The 21,738-nt window shown below is 36.0% G+C and overlaps 3 protein-coding genes across 4 annotated transcripts in view; all 3 read left to right on the forward strand.

The window, feature by feature from the left end:
* The window catches only part of LOC107601337 (polypeptide N-acetylgalactosaminyltransferase 6-like), a 7,707-nt gene extending 3,815 nt beyond the window's left edge, over positions 1 to 3,892 (forward strand). Inside the window, exons 4-11 of one of the 2 annotated variants that reach the window (XM_016293494.1) lie at positions 559 to 708; positions 1,167 to 1,401; positions 1,527 to 1,644; positions 2,062 to 2,262; positions 2,353 to 2,484; positions 2,568 to 2,669; positions 2,954 to 3,124; positions 3,305 to 3,384. In XM_016293494.1, coding sequence (XP_016148980.1) covers positions 559 to 708; positions 1,167 to 1,401; positions 1,527 to 1,644; positions 2,062 to 2,262; positions 2,353 to 2,484; positions 2,568 to 2,669; positions 2,954 to 3,124; positions 3,305 to 3,316 — 1,121 coding nt within the window. In that variant the 3' untranslated portion in view covers positions 3,317 to 3,384. Of the gene's footprint in view, positions 1 to 558; positions 709 to 1,166; positions 1,402 to 1,526; positions 1,645 to 2,061; positions 2,263 to 2,352; positions 2,485 to 2,567; positions 2,670 to 2,953; positions 3,125 to 3,287 lie in introns of both variants that reach the window. The other variant, XM_016293493.1, reaches the window with a different exon arrangement.
* A 1,231-nt stretch (positions 3,893 to 5,123) lies between these two features.
* On the forward strand, positions 5,124 to 17,229 carry LOC107601313 (glucose-6-phosphate 1-dehydrogenase-like). Its single transcript, XM_016293468.1, has 7 exons — positions 5,124 to 5,294; positions 13,976 to 14,195; positions 14,356 to 14,483; positions 15,121 to 15,356; positions 15,500 to 15,576; positions 15,676 to 15,768; positions 15,844 to 17,229. The coding sequence occupies exons 1-7, from the start codon at positions 5,171 to 5,173 to the stop codon at positions 15,932 to 15,934; spliced, it is 969 nt and encodes a 322-aa protein (XP_016148954.1). The 5' UTR covers positions 5,124 to 5,170; the 3' UTR covers positions 15,935 to 17,229.
* A 400-nt stretch (positions 17,230 to 17,629) lies between these two features.
* On the forward strand, positions 17,630 to 19,177 carry LOC107601314 (N-alpha-acetyltransferase 10-like). Its single transcript, XM_016293469.1, has 4 exons — positions 17,630 to 17,659; positions 17,964 to 18,062; positions 18,147 to 18,205; positions 18,741 to 19,177. The coding sequence occupies exons 1-4, from the start codon at positions 17,645 to 17,647 to the stop codon at positions 19,006 to 19,008; spliced, it is 441 nt and encodes a 146-aa protein (XP_016148955.1). The 5' UTR covers positions 17,630 to 17,644; the 3' UTR covers positions 19,009 to 19,177.
* Positions 19,178 to 21,738: the final 2,561 nt, after the last annotated feature.

A 21,738-nucleotide genomic window follows, 5' to 3' on the forward strand; every position in this document is an offset into this window, starting at 1 on the left:
CCCCCCAAAACAACTCAGTGCCTCCCCAACCCCCCCCCCCCCCTGAAATGCCGTAGTTACCACCCAGAGTATTGTGGCAGCACCTTAGCAACCACCCAGAACACTCTAGCAGCAGCTTAGCATCCACTCAGAACATTCTAGCAATGTCTTGGCAACCAACACCCTAGTAACACCTTAGCAACCACCCAGGACAGCCTAGCAATGTTTTGGCAACCAACCAGGACACACTAGTGCCTTAGCAATCCCCAAGAACTCCCTAGTAACACCTTAAAAACCACCAGATCACAATATCAATGCCTTAGCAACAACCCAGAACGTGATAGCAACGCAGTTGTGTTCTGGGTCGCTTAGGCATTACCAGAGTGTTCTGAGTGGATGCTAAGGCATTACCCAGAACACCCTAGTACTGCCTTAGAAACCACCCAGTACACAATAGCAATGTCTTACACCGTGTCTAAACCGGGCCGCGCCGCAACATTGGCATCTAGTTAAGACATTCTGTCTTTGATTTGAAATCTTGTAGTTTAGTTTTAGTGTATTGATTTGTTTTCATTTCAGATCATCTCAAAGTCCCATTAGAGCAGTATGTCCAGTCTCTTGAGATTGTGCATGTCCTGAGGCAGCGTGAGAGAAAAGGTCTAATCGCTGCTAGACTGATGGGTGCACGAGAGGCTGGAGGAGAGGTGCTCGCCTTCCTGGACTCCCACTGTGAGTACATACTGTTGGCGTCTTTATATAGTGCAGCCCAACCTATGGCTTTCACATAAAAACTGAATTGGATGGAGGTCTCAAATCCAGTAGTGGCTCCTGACTGTAAGATTAGGTGGGGCAGGGTCTGGGTCTTAAAGTAGTCTAGAAACTCTGAAAAATATTGTTGAATAATGCTGAACCTATTTACAAGTTAACAATTTATGATATACCTCTATTTATAAACTGAATCAATGTTTTGAAGTGGATGAATATTTTGTTGATGCTGGCCTTGCTCCACCTGTCCGTACAGATGAGCCTTAGCTGCTCAAATCTTAGTCCTCTAAAAGGTTAATGTATTATATTCATACAGCTGTGAGGATATAAGGGAGAGAATGGTAAACATTAGTCTAATCGAGTTGAAATGATCAATAGGCATATTAGTCAACTTCCTAGACTGATTTTGTGCGTTTTCTCAGGTGAGTGTTTCTATGGTTGGTTGGAGCCCCTGTTGGCCCGGTTAGTTCAGGAACCTACCACAGTTGTGAGCCCAAGCATTGCTGTCATCAACAAGAACGATCTACAGTTCATTAAGCCAGTGATGTCAGGCCGCACACATACTCGTGGGAACTTTGACTGGATCCTGAGCTTTGGCTGGGAGACTATACCTGAAGAAGAGAGGGTGGAACGGAAAGACGAAACCTATCCCGTCAGGCAAATGAAACACAAATTTACACAAACAGAGACACCTTTCTCATAACACATTTTGATTTAAATTGCATTTATATTGCTGTTGCATATGAGACACCAGTTTTCGTGTGGTTTCATTTTTCATTCAGGACACCCACTATTGCCGGTGGGCTTTTTGCCATTTACAAGCAGTTCTTTGAACATGTTGGAACTTATGATGACAAGATGGAGTTTTGGGGAGCAGAGAACATAGAAATGTCATTTAGGGTAAGACCCTCTCACAGGTTTCTGTCTTTTGCATCCAATGAGTGAACTTTTTTTTTTTTTTTGATTGACCTTTTGACAACTGTTTATTCTAATAGTTTTGTTATTGTTAACGATTACAAATCATCTTCTTTAATTAAATTCATTAAATTTAATTCAAATTTTATATATATACACACACACATGGTATAAATGACAGCTGAAATAACGTACCAAAATCACTAAAACTGAAATAAAAAAATTTGAAAAATACAAATATACACAAATTAAACGGTACAAAAATTATTAAAAACTGAAAATATATAAATAAAAGATCATTCAAAATATTAAGAAATACTTGAATGTTATATAAATAATACAAAAACAACAACAATTGTTCACACTGTTCTGGTGTCATACATTATGTATTTGCTCTTGCAGGTATGGTTGTGTGAAGGTAGTCTAGAGATCATTCCCTGTTCTGTGGTCGGCCACATCTTTCGCACCAAAAGTCCACATTCCTTCCCAAAAAGCATAGATGTGATCGCACGCAACCAGGTTCGCCTCGCAGAAGTCTGGATGGATGATTACAAGAAGATTTTCTACAACAGAAATAAAAAGGCTGCTGCCATTGCAGCGGAGGTAAGAGAAATATTTAAATTACAATATTTTAGATTACAAACTCTTAATTGTACAGCTCACATATTTCTCTTCTACCTTTGAGGAGCACAGAAATCATATGGGGACATCAGTGAGCGTCTGAAGCTCAAAGAGAGGCTGCATTGCAAAAATTTCTCCTGGTATCTAGAAAACATTTTCACTGAGGCCTTTGTGCCCGATTTGAACCCTGTGCTGTTTGGATCGGTAATGTAGTGGTGTAATTTTGGATTAATTGCAATAGCTATTACCAGGAAAATATTAATTTTTTGTGCATATTGTGTCTGTAGTTGAAGAACATTGCCACAAACACTTGTCTTGATATTGGTGAGAAGAATCCTGGAGGGAAGTCAGTAGTTTTATTCATTTGCCACAACATGGGAATAAATCAGGTACTTTTATGATAACTGCTGTCATTCTCACTTTTTAAATTTTTTTTATTGGCCATTATTAATACTTTTACAAACATTTGTTTAGCTTGTTTGGCCAAAACTAACAAAAGCACACTGCAAATAAATAATAATAATTTTAATGCAATAATTAATAATATGTAAATGATAATATTAATAAATACTATAATAGTATACAAATAGCACTAAAATAATTTTAGTATTAAATCTTTTATTGGCCATTTTTCCTAGACTTTTTTTTTTCAAACATTTGTTTTGCTTTGTAGTATTTTGAGTACACGTCACATCAGGAGCTGAGGCATAATATTGATAAGCAGCTGTGTCTGCATGCGACGATCGAGCCTGAACCCGTGCGAGTGGAGCTGTGCAACTTTCAGGGTGAAGGAACCGTCCCAGCTCCACAGCAGACGTGGAGTTTCATTCTTGTTTCCCAACAGGTGTGGTACATGTCCTAACATCCCATTGCCACTGGCTGCATAATGTCACAAATAATCAATATACTATTATGGCACAAAATTATCCTATAATCCCAAACTTTTGTGGGTGTTATCTTATAGAGATTTGTTATCTTACCTTTTATACATTTGTAATTATTTGCAGATATATCTTGTCCACAGTGTTCTGTTTAGTAAGTGTTTAATGGTGGAGTATGGCAACATCATCATGAAAAACTGTGACCCTGCCAACAATTCTCAGCACTGGTCTTTCATCTGATATGAAGTCAAAAGGGGCTCATCCTCCATCAGATTATTTTATTATTATAATGTTTTTTTGGAATATTGTACAAAACCGAAGCGCGATGAATATTTAAACAAATGTTGCATCACTGTTTTGCTCTAATGTAAGTTTGTGCAATGTATCAGGAGTTATTACTTATTTGATTTATAAATCTGTCAAATGAAACGGAACTGATTAAATTAAACCTAACAATTGTGTTTCTCGTATTGAACGCTGATTAGTTGTAGCATTTGACCGCTGTATTTGTTAAATGAATGCTGGTGATGAATTAAAATGTCTTTTTGTAAGCAACGTGTGCAATGACTGGATGTACTTGTGCAATAAATTTAAGGGTTTGGCTATCTCTGAGTCAGGCTACTTAAAGGGTTAGTTCACCCAAAAATGAAAATTCTGTCATTAATTACTCGCCCTCGGGTCGTTTCAAACCAGTAAGGCCTTCGTTCAGCTTCGGATCTTGGTGAAGATCTCCTTGCTACGTTTCTGGACTTGGGAACATTTCAGTTGCGTTGCTGTCTATGGAGGGTCAGACAGCTCTCAGATTCCATCAAAAAATCTTAATTTGTGTTCCGAAGATGAACGAAGGTCTTACGGGTTTGAAACGACATGAAGGAGAGTAATTAATGACCGAGTTTTCATTTTTGGGTGAACTATCCCTTTAAACATCCAATCAAGTATATACATTAACGCAAGGTGGCGCTAATACAATAGAATAGAATTGAGTGTTCTGCAGTTGTTAACGTAATGCTGAATGTCTAAATCATTGAGGTAGCTTTATACCAAATATACGCGAATATGGTTACTTGTTTAATATTCATACTAATGCATTTGACATGGTACTGTGTGTACTATATGTTGGGCAGCTTTCAGGGCTGCACAATTAATCGAATTTCTAATCGCGATTACAATTATGAATAGCACTGACGCGCTATCAAAAAGTAAAACAAGGTAGTAGCTAACCTTTTTTTTATTTTTTTTTTTTTTTTTTTTTTTATAATTTAAAGAAACCAATCCGATGTATATTTGACATTTGAGGCTAAATACTATAGAAAAGCACTAAAGGTTTTTCAGTAAGTGTTCTCAGCTTGTTTATTTTCATATAAAAATACAGCATGCAGTTGCATCAAACAATGGTGTAAACATCATTCAATGTAAATTGTGATGATTGTAATTAATAATCGCAATTACAATTTCAAGGGAATAAATGACAATTATGATTTGTCATAATCGTGCAGCCCTAGCAGCTTTAGTAAAAGCTCTTTGGAGAACAGCTTTACATGCGTAATTTTTCAGTAGTGATAGACCTATTTATTTATTTAGCCGTTTTGAGGTTGGTGATGGCTAATTAACATGCATATAGTGTTATTTTGCTGTTTTTGTTGTCATTGTTGCATTATGTATATATCAGCATTCTCGTCCATCCTGATGTCTGTTATCTTCCAAAACATTATATATTAACTGCCCTGCCAACATTTTTACTGAACTATTTTTATTTTTATTTTTTATATATAATATTTTGTTCTTTTATTTTAGAAATATTTTTTGGCACATTTTAAAAATATAATTTAAAATTGTTTAACTTTTTCTTAAACCAAATGAAATTATTTTTAATAGAAATGATACAGCTGTAATATAATTCCAGATAGCTAAAAAAAAATATCATAAACCTACTTTTGATATGACTGTATGAACATGAGGACAACTTGAGATCTGTGGTGTAATCCTTTTCTGACCTCTTGACAGACAAGATGAGCCTTCCCCTCTCACGCTCTGAAGTGTTTGGGCGGCTGAGGAAAGAGCTACACGATGATGTGGAATTTCACCAGTCTGATGTTCATATCTTTATCATCATGGGTGCTTCGGTGAGTCTCCGTGTGTGTTTGTTTGTTTGTTTGTGTGTCTATTTAAATCTATCTGTCTCTACTAATGAGGAGTTGAAACCGTCTCATCTGCAGGCATGAATTGTCTCTTATTTTGTACACTTTACATCTATTGACAAACCAAAAATGTGTGTGAATTCATGTATTTGGGCTACTTTTTCTTTACAGTGCCTACATTTACATGCACATCAGTACTATATTAATCTGAAATAGCCAATGTTCTGAATATGTGTTCCCTAATCTAAAGTGTTACTCAGAAAATGTACCAATAAAAGCACGCTCCCCACAACTTCCCGGTTTGTAAAGCGCATTACAACTGGCACAGGTGCGCATACAGTTTCATCACCAGATTTCATCACACTTTCCATGATTGCATGTAGTTTGTAATGAGCATTTCCACATTCTAGAATTCGCCATTCTGTAAACTAAGTCCTTATTAGGGCTGCACGATTATGACAAAAGTCATAATTGTCGATTATTCCCTGGAAATTGTGATTTATTAATTATGACTATCACAGTTAACATTGAGTGACGTTTATACCATTGTTTGATGCAACTGCATGCTGTATTTTTATATGAAAATAAACAAGCTGAGAACACTTACTGGAAAAACCTTTAGTGCTTTTCTATAGTATTAAGCCTCAAATGTCAAATATACAGTACATCGGATTGGTTTCTTTAAAATATAAAAAAAAGGTACAGAATGAATGGTATTATAATGTTATACTAAAACAATGGAAAAACCCTTAAGATAACATGTAGAAAGAAAAAAACTTATCATAAGCGTGCAGAATAACATAAGTGGACTTTGAACGATTAATTGCCACTTTGAACAATTACGTAATTGTGGCATCCATAAAAATTCGATTAATTGTGCAGCCCTAGTCCTTACTGCAAACTTTCATCCCCTTGCTTTTCTTCTGTTGCTCTAGTTACATATTACTGCATGTGTGTATTAATGATTGTGCCATGCTTTCCATTTCATGGTGGTGTTGTTGGGATTGTTGGAGATAAGAAGTGTTAGAGTCCTAATTAAAATATTGTGAAAACTAGGGAGGTAACAATTCACACAACTCGCAATGTGAGACAATTCACAATACTTATTTGATGATAGTTTTCCCACAATTTGAACAAAATGAGATTTAAGAGAAATTCTAAATGAAAAGAGTGCTTTTATTATTTCTCAGACAAAATGCTAAATTTAAATGTTAAAACAAATCCTAAATAAATATAAAATATTTTCATATAAACAAACTAAGACTTTGCCGGTGCTCCTTTTCATTACAAATTAGAGGCAACCATTGCATTTTAATCACAATTCTAACAAAGATGATGCGTACATGCAACATGGGCTTGATTTAAGTCAGATTGTATAATTTTGAAATTTGAAGCAAAAACAGAATGGATTTAGCCAAAGACTGTAGAATACCCAAGACGTGTCACTCGTATAGTTTTAAATGGGGAGAAAAATTCAACACTCAATATGGCCGCTGTATCGAACGAAGCCCCGCCTTCTGAGCAAAAGAGCCAATCGCTAACTGGTAAAGTCATTGCATCACTGCAGCTGCCGTTAGAAGTCCTGGTTGCTATAGAAACAGTAAGAGTTCTGAGACATGCGCTTAGTACTGTGCATGCGCACTGGCTGGTCTAGCCTGAAAAATAAACTTTTTTCAATGCTATTTGAGCAAAATGAACCACTTTTATAAGAGAGTTGTTGTCAGATTTAATTGGTGATTTCAATCATAGGGTGGAAATCTGGGGGTACACGCTGTCTCTAAACACCGCAGTTTAAAACGACTGATTTTAGGCCGTTGAAACGCTAACAGAGCTATATGCGCGCGCTGTCTCTAAACACTACAGTTTAAAACGACTGATTTTAGGCCGTTGAAACGCTAACAGAGCTATATGCGCGCGCTGTCTCTAAACACTACAGTTTAAAACGACTGATTTTAGGCCGTTGAAACGCTAACAGAGCTATATGCGCGCGCTGTCTCTAAACACTACAGTTTAAAACGACTGATTTTAGGCCGTTGAAACGCTAACAGAGCTATATGCGCGCGCTGTCTCTAAACACTACAGTTTAAAACGACTGATTTTAGGCCGTTGAAACGCTAACAGAGCTATATGCGCGCGCTGTCTCTAAACACTACAGTTTAAAACGACTGATTTTAGGCCGTTGAAACGCTAACAGAGCTATATGCGCGCGCTGTCTCTAAACACTACAGTTTAAAACGACTGATTTTAGGCCGTTGAAACGCTAACAGAGCTATATGCGCGCGCTGTCTCTAAACACTACAGTTTAAAACGACTGATTTTAGGCCGTTGAAACGCTAACAGAGCTATATGCGCGCGCTGTCTCTAAACACTACAGTTTAAAACGACTGATTTTAGGCCGTTGAAACGCTAACAGAGCTATATGCGCGCGCTGTCTCTAAACACTACAGTTTAAAACGACTGATTTTAGGCCGTTGAAACGCTAACAGAGCTATATGCGCGCGCTGTCTCTAAACACTACAGTTTAAAACGACTGATTTTAGGCCGTTGAAACGCTAACAGAGCTATATGCGCGCGCTGTCTCTAAACACTACAGTTTAAAACGACTGATTTTAGGCCGTTGAAACGCTAACAGAGCTATATGCGCGCGCTGTCTCTAAACACTACAGTTTAAAACGACTGATTTTAGGCCGTTGAAACGCTAACAGAGCTATATGCGCGCGCTGTCTCTAAACACTACAGTTTAAAACGACTGATTTTAGGCCGTTGAAACGCTAACAGAGCTATATGCGCGCGCTGTCTCTAAACACTACAGTTTAAAACGACTGATTTTAGGCCGTTGAAACGCTAACAGAGCTATATGCGCGCGCTGTCTCTAAACACTACAGTTTAAAACGACTGATTTTAGGCCGTTGAAACGCTAACAGAGCTATATGCGCGCGCTGTCTCTAAACACTACAGTTTAAAACGACTGATTTTAGGCCGTTGAAACGCTAACAGAGCTATATGCGCGCGCTGTCTCTAAACACTACAGTTTAAAACGACTGATTTTAGGCCGTTGAAACGCTAACAGAGCTATATGCGCGCGCTGTCTCTAAACACTACAGTTTAAAACGACTGATTTTAGGCCGTTGAAACGCTAACAGAGCTATATGCGCGCGCTGTCTCTAAACACTACAGTTTAAAACGACTGATTTTAGGCCGTTGAAACGCTAACAGAGCTATATGCGCGCGCTGTCTCTAAACACTACAGTTTAAAACGACTGATTTTAGGCCGTTGAAACGCTAACAGAGCTATATGCGCGCGCTGTCTCTAAACACTACAGTTTAAAACGACTGATTTTAGGCCGTTGAAACGCTAACAGAGCTATATGCGCGCGCTGTCTCTAAACACTACAGTTTAAAACGACTGATTTTAGGCCGTTGAAACGCTAACAGAGCTTTATGCGCGCGCTGTCTCTAAACACTACAGTTTAAAACGACTGATTTTAGGCCGTTGAAACACTAACAGAGCTATATGCACACGCGGTCTCTAAACACCGCAGTTTAAAACGACTGATTTTAGGCCGTTGAAACGCTTACAGAGCTATATGCGATATAGCCTATCCTCATAAACAGTCATTTAGGTCTTAAGGGAACGTAAACAGTTGCGAGAGAAAGCGCATGTGTAACAGTATATTGGATCCGGTCTTCGGTCTTAAACGGTAAGCTGTCCAGTATTCGTTCTGTCTGCCATTCATGTTAATCAAACAACAGTGAGAGAAAATCTCTCACTGCTCCTGACTAAATCACTTTTGTGAACTAGAATAAAAAGAAAAATAAATAAATAATGCTAATAATTATGCCTATATATATATATATATATTCACATACAGTGGGGCAAAAAAGTATTTAGTCAGCCACCAATTGTGCAAGTTCTCCCACTTAAAAAGATGAGAGAGGCCTGTAATTTTAGAGGAGATCTGGATGGAGGAATGGGCCAAAATACCAGCAACAGTGTGTGAAAACCTTGTGAAGACTTACAGAAAACGTTTGACCTCTGTCATTGCCAACAAAGGGTATATAACAAAGTATTGAGATGAAATTTTGTTATTGACCAAATACTTATTTTCCACCATAATTTGCAAATAAATTCTTTAAAAATCCTACAATGTGATTTTTCTGGATTTTTTTTTTCTCATTTTGTCTCTCATAGTTGAGGTATACCTATGATGAAAATTACAGGCCTCTCTCATCTTTTTAAGTGGGAGAACTTGCACAATTGGTGGCTGACTAAATACTTTTTTCCCCCACTGTATATATATAAAAAACTTACACAGTGAAGACTAATTTACACAATGTATTTCTTATTTATTGTAGTTTTTTGTCCTATTGCTTGTAATTAGTTTCTTATCCTTATTTCATCACTGACTGTTTATTTATCTCCAGTGAGCTTTTTTTTGGTATTTTCTTTTATTATTTTGATATCGACATTGGTGATGAGGATTATGAAAATTCTATGGTATGACAGATTTTAATATCATAAAAACCTTATTAAAAGAAGAAGAAAAACCACAACTATATCGTTATCGTGATACAAGATTTTGGTCATATCACCCACCCCTACTCATTTTGTTCAGAATTTTACTAGTCTGTTTTTACACTACTGCTTTTGTGAAACTATCTTTGTTATTGTTGTTGCTTTTCCTGTTCTTATTGTTTGGCTTTTTAAATAGGTGCTAGTGAGCTGGATTATGCAATATCACTCTCTGTCAGCACTTTCCTTTCAGTTGGTGTGAATGGAGAGAGGTGAAAGAGCTGGCTTGTGTTTGGGATGGGGGTGCAGTCAGAAAGATGGTGGAGATGATATGCATGGCCGGGTCTGGATTGTTGGTTGGCATGGTTTCCACAGGTTTATGGCATAATATTAAGTCCATTCAGAAACCATGTCAAAATGCAGATGCAACATCACCTCAGTTGTCTAACCTTGAGCCACTTAGATTCAGTGCATCGACCCCCAGCCATCCTGTCAAATTACCAAATTTGTACCTAACTTCATTTTATAGGCAGTTTGTGAGCATTCCGGTGTGAGTAGTTGTCATTAGCTATGTAGCTTTGCAAATTACACTCCTCATTATAATTAAAAACACGCTAGGGTCATTTTTTTATTTAAAAAAAAAAAAATGTATATAGAAATTCTGTTTCATTTGCATGTGGAGTGTGCTCATCAGTTGCCATTATATAATGATGACAACTTCATCTTATAATAAAGACATTTTCCACAAATCAGACAAAGTAACAGAATTAAGCTAGGCCTTTATCTTCATATTTTAATCAAGCAAATCATTAAAGCAAATGTGCCAAAAAAAGTGTTTAAATGGAATGGACAGGAATATCTCAAAATATTGTCTTGTGCAAAAATATATATATTTTATATTTTGGATTACACATTTATGAATTATTTAGACTACCATTTAAAAGTTTGTAAGAAGTCTCTTATGCTCACAAAGGCTTCATTTATTTGATCAAAATACAGTAAATATAAAACAGTAATATTGTGAAAATATTATTACATTTTAAAATAACTTTTCTATTTGAATAAATGTTAATGCAATTTATTCCTGTGATTCATATCTGAATTTTCAGCATCATTACTCCAGTCTTCAGAAATAATTCTAAAATGATGATTTGCTGCTCAGGGAAACATTTCCTATTATTAATGTTGAAAACAGTTGGGCTGCTTCATAGTTTTGTGTGTGTGTGTGTGTGTGTATATATATATATTATTTTTTTTTTCTGAAATGTTTTTTAACTTTATATGCTCAATCAACATTAATTTGTTGTCAGTACTACAGAAAAAAATAAATATAAATAAAAAAATCTGGTGCCAAAAAATAGTATATTGGGTTTAATTGTAAGTAAATAAATAAGCTGTTTATATGTATTATCGGCTTCCACCAACAATTGTTTAATATGTTTTAGGACGGACTTGTTTTACTTTGTCATGTGACTTATCGGTTTAATAAGCTGCTTAAGTGATTGAAACGGAAACCCCAGGTTTTGAATGCATTACTGTACCTTTACTTTTGTTTTTTGTTTTTTTCCCCCAAATGTGGCTTGCATTGTATTCAACTTACCGTTTCATGCACTTCCCTGGAAATCAGTCCCATGGCCTTAGCATCATGCTCTACGGTTTACACTGTCTTCACTGAGATTCCTCAGTTATGAACAAAAACAAGTCCCTTCTCTTTTGGAATGTTGAGTCACTATCAGAATAATTACATACAGTTTCTCTGGCTGCTTAATTTTGTGTGTTTGTTTTAGTTTAATAATGCAATGCTAAAAGGTCATGGATGAATTTTTGTCAAGTCACGATTACGGAGTGCCTTTTCCCTTTTTTTTTATTTTTATTTATTTATTTTTTTTTTTACCATAGCACAGCAGCAGGAGCGACTAATAGAATAAATAGCTAACTGATATATTTACTAATATCCCCCAATAATGCATATCTGGAGAGATGGGACTCTCCCACAATGCCATAAATCAGCCAAGACAAACAGAATAGTGCTGTCTCACCGTGCACAGAGCGTTTCTCATGTGTCTGAATGGGTGTGGAGCAGATCTGCTGAGATCAACGACCTTTGCATTGAGAAGATTGAATCACATGGAGCAGGGATGGGTCGACTGTTATTTTAAGCTACATTGTATCTTGTTCTTGTGTATTTTGCATTTATTATTTAGTTATCTTTATAATATGTTTTTGTAAAATGAGTCACTGTGTTCCACGGAAATTATGGCTGTTCCCTAGGTTTTTATTCCTCTTCAATCACCGTGATTCATGGTGATAGTTGACTCTAATCAGACTATACTCTATTAATAAAAATGACTACATGGCTTGACTTACAGGCACCATTAAATAGTTTAACAAATGCAGATTGCTTTCCTTTTGCAGATGTATTTATCCTGAAAAACTACACGACAAAAGCAATGAAGTCACTTTCAGAATAAATGTACTGTATGTCAGTAACTTCCTTCTCAACCAAGTGTTGATGTGACTTGCTGGTTTGTGGCAGGTGATATTAGAGGGGCATTATTACCCTAGACAGCATTTGTATATACCAGTGCAAACCGTATGAATCATCAGTATTTGTATTGTGACTTTTAAATGCACATTTGCTGTTTTATTTGGTCAACTATGGGTAAAAATAGAAACGCACATTTAAAACAAACAAACAAAAAAAAAGTAAAAAATAGATAAAGTGTCATCGAGCAAAAATAGAAATGTGAGCAAAGACAAAAGTTGGCACTTCACGGCTCCTAGAAATAAATAATTTATCATACTCCTTCTCAGTTTTCAGAAGTACAGCAAGCACAGGGGTTTTCTTATGTACTGTAATGATCTCTTTGTGAGGGACCCCTTTCATTAAAATATAAAGGCAACTATACATGTCTACAGATCCATTTATGCACAATATAAAAAAACATTTATGCATGAATCATGATATTATTTTGAAATGCTGTATCCAAAATAAAATGTATATTGCTTGTCATTGTACTAAATATTGTTCCACAACAGCTTTACAGAAAATATTTGGTGAGAAGATGCTCCTTAAATCTGTTTATTTTTATTTATATATATATATATATATATATATATATATATAAGAGAGAGAGCTCTGATATACAGCATTGAATTTACATAAACATGATGAGATTTTGCCCAAACTATTTGCTCTGGAGCAAATAATAGATTAATGAGACCAAAGACTGCCCATTAGATTTACCCAAAACGAAATGCATCTAATTTTTAACCACTATAGAGTCATCAGAGCCAGCGGCAGATTCCAGAAGATCTGGCTGAGGTGAGGCGCTCTCGGCGGGTTTGAGCGCTGAAGGACAGCTGACGGCCTGGAGCTCACATCTCCGAAAACGTCGAAGCAAATTTTCAAATAGACATCATCTTTCTTAACAAATCGCATATCTGAAGTCCAAACAAGTGCATTCTCGCCTAAAAAAACTCTTTCAAGCTATATTCCGTGACACAAAACAGTATTATTTTTTTAAATTATAGTGGATTATGGCTTCCGCTATGACACTCGATGTGAGAAATACGCCTACTTTACCATTACAAACGGTGGAACGGCTGTTGGAGTTCTGTTGGACTCTAATATCACCTCTTATCAGCCAATCATATTCAAGGACCAGAAAGAACTGTGTGTGTGTATATGTATGTATGTGTGTGTATGTATATATATATATATATATATATATATTATAAAGCTGAAATAAAATATAAATATTAGATGAAAAGTTTCATTGGCAAATATCTGAAATTAAATAATTTTAAGTACTAAAACTAATACAAAAATCATTTAAAGCTGAATATAAGTATTTAAACAAACTTAGTAAAAAAACAAACAAAAAAAACCACTAAGGGCCAGATTTACTGAATAGGGTGAATTGGCACGAGAGCACAATTTCAAAACGGCGCAGATGGTGTGGAAATTTCTGCAGGTGATTTACTGACAACGCGCAAATTAAAGAACACCAACGCAACATTTGAAAACTGAAAATTTAAAAATAAAAGCTAATTCAAAATGTTAATAAATAATCTAATAGTATATTAATAATTCTAAAATACCGCTGGCGAGATACGAGGTGTAGATTCTATTCAGTTTGCTGATAGTCTGTGTATATGAGTTTGCCCTAGCAAAGGCATTTTTCAAGTGCAGCATATTTCTTGTGTTTGTATGTTTGGTAGAGGCTGGAACAGGATCATCGTGGAGAAGCCTTTTGGACGTGACCTGCAGAGCTCAGAGGAGTTAACCAGTCATCTCTCTTCTCTCTTCACTGAGGACCAGATTTACCGTATAGACCATTACCTAGGCAAAGAGATGGTCCAGAACCTCATGGTTCTCAGGTGCGGCTCTTTCCCTTTTTCATCCCTGTCTGCCTGCTCCTTTCGCTGGCTGTCACACACAGTTGTCATTTATGCATAATTAAGGGTTAAACTCCACCAGGAATCTCTTCATCTGTATCTGTCTCATTAGTCACAGTTTTCTTTCCTATTTTCTCTACAGGTTTGGAAACCGGATATTTGGCCCCATATGGAACCGGGACAGTGTGGCATGTGTGGTTCTGACCTTCAAAGAGCCGTTTGGTACCCAGGGCCGGGGGGCTTGTGTTTTTTTCCCCTGTCTACTGCAGAGTTGTTTTTATTTTATTTATTTTTGTGTGTGTGTGTGTGTGTGTGTCGACTAAATACTTTTTTCCCCCACTGTATAAAGGTTTGACCTTAAATGAGAAGCTTTACAAACCCTTTGTTCTTGAAATTGAAATAGTTTTGTGGCTTAAAATGCAAAATTCTGTTACTGTTCAGAAGTTTATAGTTGGATTTTTAAAAATGTTTTTAAAAGACGTCTCTTGCTCATCCTTTGTGATAAAAATACAGTAAAAACGGCAACATTGTGAAATGTTAATATAATTTAAAATGGCTGTTTTCTGTTTTAATACATTTTTAAAATGTATTCATTTCTGTGATGGTAAATCTGAATTTTCAGCATCGTTACCCCAGTCTTCAGTGTCACATGATCCTTCAGAAATCATTCTGATATGACATACAGAAAGAACAGCATTTATTGGAAATAGATTTTTATTTTGTCAATTCATTATTTTGATCAATTTAATGCTTCCTTGCTGAATAGAAGTATTAATTTCTTTCAGTAATGGCAAAAGAACATTTTACTGACTCAAAATTGAACAGCAGTATATACCTGACAGTCTTTCTCTTCCTGAATGTGTTGATATTTTATTAAACAATTTGATTACCCCGTCTCTCTCTCCAGGAGTTCCCTTCGTCCTCAGGTGTGGAAAGGCTCTGAATGAGAGGAAGGCAGAGGTGAGGCTGCAGTTCACAGACGTTCCTGGAGACATCTTTAGCTCTCAGTGCAGGAGGAATGAGTTGGTGGTGCGTGTGCAGCCCAACGAGGCCATCTACGCCAAGATGATGAGCAAGAAACCCGGAGTCTATTTCAGCCCTGAGGAGACCGAGCTGGACCTGACCTACCACAGCAGATACAGGGTAAAACAAACACCTTTCATCCATTCACACTCGGTTTCTTTTGTCCTAGTTGGCAACTTTGACTAATAATATGTGGGAAATAAGAAATCTTTATTAAAGTTACTTCCTTTTCTCTTTATAAATGTGCTTTTCTCTTTTCAAAGGACGTTAAGCTGCCTGATGCCTACGAACGTCTGATTCTGGACGTCTTTTGTGGCAGCCAAATGCATTTTGTACGAAGGTGCGTTTCTTACTGTGATCTCTACAGTAATGTAAATGTAATATGTTGTTGTAATAATCCTGAAACAACCATTTCTGAATTTGACTTATTTTATCAAAGTGATGAGTTGAGGGAAGCCTGGAGAATCTTCACTCCTCTTCTTCATCAGATAGAGAAGGAGAAGACGCCACCTGTCAAATACAAATACGGAAGGTAAAACATGCGTTTTTTTTTTTTTTAGTGAAGTGATGTGTAATATCTCTCACATTTTCTCTGGCTCTCTCATAGCCGTGGTCCTGCAGAGGCTGATGAGCTGGTACAGAAGGTGGGCTTCCGCTACGAGGGTACGTACAAATGGGTGAACCCGCACAAACTGTGAAAGAAGAGGACGACAGAAATGAGGAGCTTGAAGCCTTTTAAAAAATCAGCCCAAGATGAGTGCCTGAAATAAGAGAAAAGGGCACTTAAGTATTTGAAGATGCACTCTGCATTTAAAGAAGGACCAACAAGATTAGCAAACTTTTTTTTCCCTTTTTTTTTTTTTGGGATGTTATTAATTATAACCAGCTCAATATGATATATAATGCTTTATAGGACATTTCTCATTATTTTGTTCTATATTTCATTGGACTGAACAACATTTACAAATTTTTTTTTTGATTATGCACTTGAGCATCATTATGATATTCATACAAATTTTATACTGTGCTGTCATTCCCTTTATTTTTTATTCTTGAAGAAAAGCACAGCTTCTGTTGTGCATTCCTCTTTCCACAAGCAAAAGTCTTAACATAAAATGCTGCTCACATTTCAGAAGTGGTATAAAAGTATTTTGTTGCATTTTTTTTTTTCTTGTGGCAAGCTTGTATAAATCTAAAATGAAATGCTATAATTAGACCACACAAAAGAAAGATTCCAGAAACCTACAGGGATTAGGATTCCAATGCATGCATGTCTATGACATTTTACCATGTCTTAAGGTTTCAATTGGCTTAATGAGCCATGAATATGTTTAGTCTTATTAAAGCAGATGTATTACATTCCACATCTCTCTGAAAATAATTTAATAGATGAGATTTAATGTTTGTTGCCTCATTTGGGTATGGTCTCTTTCTGCTCGCTATTGCTTTTGGTTTCAGTACTATTATATACACACTGAAACAGTGTCTATAAACAACTTTGTTAGTCAATGTATTGTGAGGGTGAGTTTTTGACAGCTCTGAATTTCAACATCCTGACAGGGTGCCTATAACAAAAGATTTATTTATCAGTAGATTTGGGGAATAACTGCTTGTCTGGCTTTTGTAATGCATTTTTAATTTCGGGTTTCTTTTTTTTTTTTGGCTGCTTCAAAATATATATTTAACTTTTCTGTAAAAGTTCTGCCCAGTGTTTTCTATTTTATTATAATAGACAACTACTTTTACAATAAAGCGTAGTTAAGATGCCTCACATGTCTCATTGCTTTTTATTCATCTGGTTCTTTCATGTTCCCTTAATGTCTTTGGCTTGTTTCAGTACAGCCAATATTGCAATAAAATGACTGAGCAAGTAGTCTTGGAAAAGTCATGGGGATTTCTGTTTTGAATATAGATTTCTCTGACACTCCGTCAGTTTTTGTTTGTTTATGGAGACTTTAGTACAATTGTTTAAATTAGTGCTGTCAAATGATTAATCGCATCCAAAATAAAAGTTGTGGCTGTCTCAAAACCCATTTAGGCATCGTTGACGCGTTCGATGAGGCACTGAAAGTATTAAATATTATTTGTCTTTTTATTATATCTACGTTTTGCTTGACTCATACACGCTCTGCAGTTTAATAGTTTTTAAAGGGACCGTGTTCTGTAACGTTGCTTTTGTAGAAAAGTATGTAATGCATTAGATTGAAAAGCTGTCAGCTGTTAAATATAAGTACACAATTAGATAATACCAATTTAGGTCAACCTATTACCAAGCAGTGCTTAATTTTGTTCAGTCTGTGGTGTAAAAAGGTCGCATTAGCAATTAAAGAAAAACACTTAAGCAAAACATGGTTAGGTCATAGTGTCTGAATACTTTTTGATCCCAAATTTTACTGGTAGTCCACTGTATGAAGACTTTTTGGGTATAATATGTCACAGTTCACTTTATTTTGCTATCCTCACTTACATAAATGAACTATATATATATATATATATCAAAAATGATATCTGGTGTCTAAATCATTTTTTGTCTTTTCTCTAAAGTACACTTATGTCAGTCAAGCACCAAAACAGTCATAGTTTAGTTATACATGACTATTTTCCAGCTTCTCTCTGAATATTAGAATTAGTTTTGGCTAATGTACTTAATGTGAATGATTCAGTATTACTGCAGGTGGCAGGTAGAGAACAGCTTGACTCAATTCTTTTCTCTCTTCATGTTTCCAGCCAGAGGATCTGATGAACATGCAGCACTGCAACCTGCTGTGTCTTCCAGAGAACTATCAGATGAAGTACTACTTCTACCACGGCCTGTCCTGGCCACAGGTCTGAGACTGACACGGATCTTTATATAATCACTTATTATCATATGCTGAGCTGCTTTACTGAACAGCTGTGTTTGTTTTCCAGCTGTCATACATAGCAGAGGATGAGAATGGGAAGATAGTGGGATATGTTTTGGCTAAAATGTAAGTTTGGTTTTTCTTTATTGCTTTCATGTGTGAAATGTCCATAAAAGCTCCAAGTTGTTAAAGGGGTCATATGATGCTTTTTTTTAAAGATCATTATTTTAATGTAACGCCCCTTACCATAATTGCGAGCTTCATATTTAAAAATAAATGTAAAGACAGTAAATAATGTCATTAGTTTTACCATCAGTTCAAGCCCGAAAGGGGAACAGAGTCGTGTGAAAGACACAGTGATGAAGCTGGTATGTGTTTGCAGTACACAAGCCACAGTTAAGACAGTTGACTCCACTGTGATGTGACCCTGTGTCTCTCTCTCTCTCTCTCTCTCTCTCTCTCCCCTCCTTTAAAAAAATTAGAGCGGGCTAAATTGGGTTCACCTTCAAAAACTAAAACGCTACTGGTAGCTTTTTTATTTTTCTCATGTATTCTCATATACAGAATCTCAGATTCATTGTCACTAATTAGCAAGTTTACTCGCTCGAAAACACATTACACTTACCAGTTTGCTTCCTTAATCAGTGGCGAATGCTGGTAGAGCGGTTTATTTTTACAAAACAAATCACCACTGTGCAAAACACTTACCTTTTCCTGATGTGCAGTTGCAGAAACCAGGTGTTCGCCTGTGGGGCTCAGAGGCTTCACCATCTCAGGACACATCTGTTACTGGCCTGGTGGAGAAGCTGACGGTGCAGGATGGAGAGAAGGAGGGAGATGGAGACAGCGGAGGAGAGAGTAAAGAAATGAGTGAGGTCAGCGAGGCCACGGAGAGCACAGACGTCAAAGACTCCTCGTCAGACTCTTAGCTCACATCTCTGTGTGTTCACACCCATCATATAGGTTTCAAATCAGTTTAGTGTTTATATGCTCTGATGCTTTTATTTTCAGAATACAGAAGAGTGACCTTGTAAAAGCGGTTCACAACTATGAAATTATTTGTGAGGAGATTTGTCAATAAAATTGAAGAGTAAAGAGCTTTTGCGGTTGTGTCATTATTTTGCCAAAAACAAAAACATATTTTTTATAATTAGTGTGAAATATATGGCTAAGAATAGGTAGTTAGATTAAAACTTTTCTTAACATTTCTGTCTTAAAAGCTATTGAGAATGAATGACCCATTTTACTTCTGAAATCTGAGGAGCTGGTAAAAACGGATTTGACGAAAATGTGTAGTGTGGAATGAGTCCATCAATATTTTTCCTTTGAAAAAAAATCTGTGAAAATACGTTTTGTCAGAGATTAGTGTTATGCCAACATAGAGATTACCTTGAATGCAAACAGACTAAACGCCAAAAAAAAAAAAAATTATTGCTGCGGCGCCTTTAAGACTTTACCGCGCTTAGCCGCGCTCATACTTGACCTAGTCTTTTCTGTCAACTTAAATATACGTTTAAACTTCCATTCTTCGAAAACAGCGTCTTTACAAGATGCATTACATTGCGATATATTAATAAAACAATCTTCGATGAAGTGTGTCGCATAAACTGTTAAAGCCACACTGACATAAACAGGGACCTTGTTAAAAGCGAACGCATCTTTGGGAGGCTGTGCAGAGCGACAGATGAGAGGCTTACCAACAGCCGGAGATAGCACACGGTTTGGCAAACGTTTCCTCATTTTCTCACTTCTGGTGTTTGTGAAGAACAGCATATATATCCCACTTCATCTTTATCACTGTGACCGGGTTCGCCCAAAAGTTATTGACTGCTAAATACAGGCCTTGCGAAAACGTGTGTGGGGCCCCCTGTATATGTGGGTGTTGTGGGTGGTTAAATAATGTTACTGACAGGCTCATTGCTGTCAAACTAACATCTTGTTCATGTCTAATCTACCTGGATAATATAGGCTACTTTTAAATAGGGCGAGATTTCACTGTGGTCCGGCAAAAGGCAGTAAAGTTATAATATTGGCAATTCATTTTGCATAATCATATTAGTGCTGGGCGTCTTCAGCAATTCACATGTCATGGGCCCTTTGGTGGATATAGATTTGAAAGTCTTTTTTTGTTCAGAACTGAGAATTGTAAGCTTGGCATACATGCTTTTAGTGGGCCCACCCATCGGAGGAAATCCGGATAGGATTGTCCTATCTGAGTGTTGCCCCCCCTAAAAAATTTGATTAAAAACCAAGCTGTGGATTGTAAATAACAATGCTTTATACTTTAAATAATTGTGTAAGTAGTAAAGCAACGCAAACGGGGCAAAAATGTTTTATACATTAGGGATGGGCGATACCCCTTATTTTGTTTTCGATACGATACCGATATTTTTCAAGGCAGTATCGTCGATACCGATTCGATACTTCTGCACTAAACTTTTAAATTATGAAATGTATTAAATGATTAAATTACTAAGAGTAAAATGGGTAATGAAAGCCACTTAACTTTGTTTAAAATGCATTTTAACCCGTTTAATCCCAAATTTTTCCCAGACATGAAAATATCCAAATGATGCGTCGTTATTTCAACCCTTTGAAATAATCAATAATTTTACATTTTCTTTGGAAAAGTGTGTGAAAATTTTTATTTTATGGTCAGTCAAAATTGTAACCGGTGGGATAATGTGTATACTGAATTAACATATTTCTGCAGTCTTAAAAATTGGTATATATCTTAGCCCAGCTATTTTAAACTGTTGATCACATTCTAGGGTTACTATTATGCATTAAAAAACCCTTATACAACATTGACAGGAATACTGAGATCAAATACGGAAAAATATAACCATCAACGTATTTCAAAATTTTTACTTTTTTGTAACATATATCATCACATTTTTATATTAGTGCTACCAGTATTACAACATTAATACTCTAAATTATTTGTAACATTTGAACTTTTGATTTAGTGCAATATTTTGTACTGCCATTAAGGACTGCCAGTGACAGGCTGTTGCATGCATTAAATGCAATCTTTTTATTCTGACAGTGTATGATTTCTATTAACATTACAGAATAGAACATGATCAATATTATCTTTCAACGTTCAATTTAAATAATTGTAATTGCACAAACTATGTAGGCTACAATTTCAATTTGTTTATTGTGAAATAACTCAAACATTTATGTTTTTTTTCTGTCCTCTGATAAGCATTGTTCAGGGCTGCCATTCCCAAAAGCTTTAATGTTTTCTTATGATACGTTCACATTCTAGGGTTACTATTATGCATTAAAAAACCCTTATACAACATTGACAGGAATACTGAGATCAAATACGGAAAAATATAACCATCAACGTATTTCAAAATTTTTACTTTTTTGTAACATATATCATCACATTTTTATATTAGTGCTACCAGTATTACAACATTAATACTCTAAATTATTTGTAACATTTGAACTTTTGATTTAGTGCAATATTTTGTACTGCCATTAGGGACTGCCAGTGAATAAAAAAATGCAACCTTTTTATTCTGACAGTGTATGATTTCTATTAACATTACAGAATAGAACATGATCAATATTATCTTTCAACGTTCAATTTAAATAATTGTAATTGCACAAACTATGTAGGCTACAATTTCAATTTGTTTATTGTG

Source organism: Sinocyclocheilus grahami, unplaced genomic scaffold (assembly GCF_001515645.1).
Source record: "Sinocyclocheilus grahami isolate Dianchi unplaced genomic scaffold, SAMN03320097.WGS_v1.1 scaffold303.1, whole genome shotgun sequence".
Classification (NCBI taxonomy): domain Eukaryota; kingdom Metazoa; phylum Chordata; class Actinopteri; order Cypriniformes; family Cyprinidae; genus Sinocyclocheilus; species Sinocyclocheilus grahami.

What these genes read in the sequence shown, in the direction of transcription:
- LOC107601314 (XM_016293469.1), top strand. An exon ending in ACGGCCTGTCCTGGCCACAG is followed by an intron (nt 18,063 to 18,146) that starts GTCTGAGACTGA and finishes TTTGTTTTCCAG; the next exon opens with CTGTCATACATAGCAGAGGA. An exon ending in GGATATGTTTTGGCTAAAAT is followed by an intron (nt 18,206 to 18,740) that starts GTAAGTTTGGTT and finishes GAATGCTGGTAG; the next exon opens with AGCGGTTTATTTTTACAAAA.
- LOC107601313 (XM_016293468.1), top strand. Translation starts at nt 5,171, where the DNA reads ATGAGCCTTCCCCTCTCACGCTCTGAAGTGTTTGGGCGGCTGAGGAAA. An exon ending in CCTACCACAGCAGATACAGG is followed by an intron (nt 15,357 to 15,499) that starts GTAAAACAAACA and finishes CTCTTTTCAAAG; the next exon opens with GACGTTAAGCTGCCTGATGC. An exon ending in GTCAAATACAAATACGGAAG is followed by an intron (nt 15,769 to 15,843) that starts GTAAAACATGCG and finishes GCTCTCTCATAG; the next exon opens with CCGTGGTCCTGCAGAGGCTG.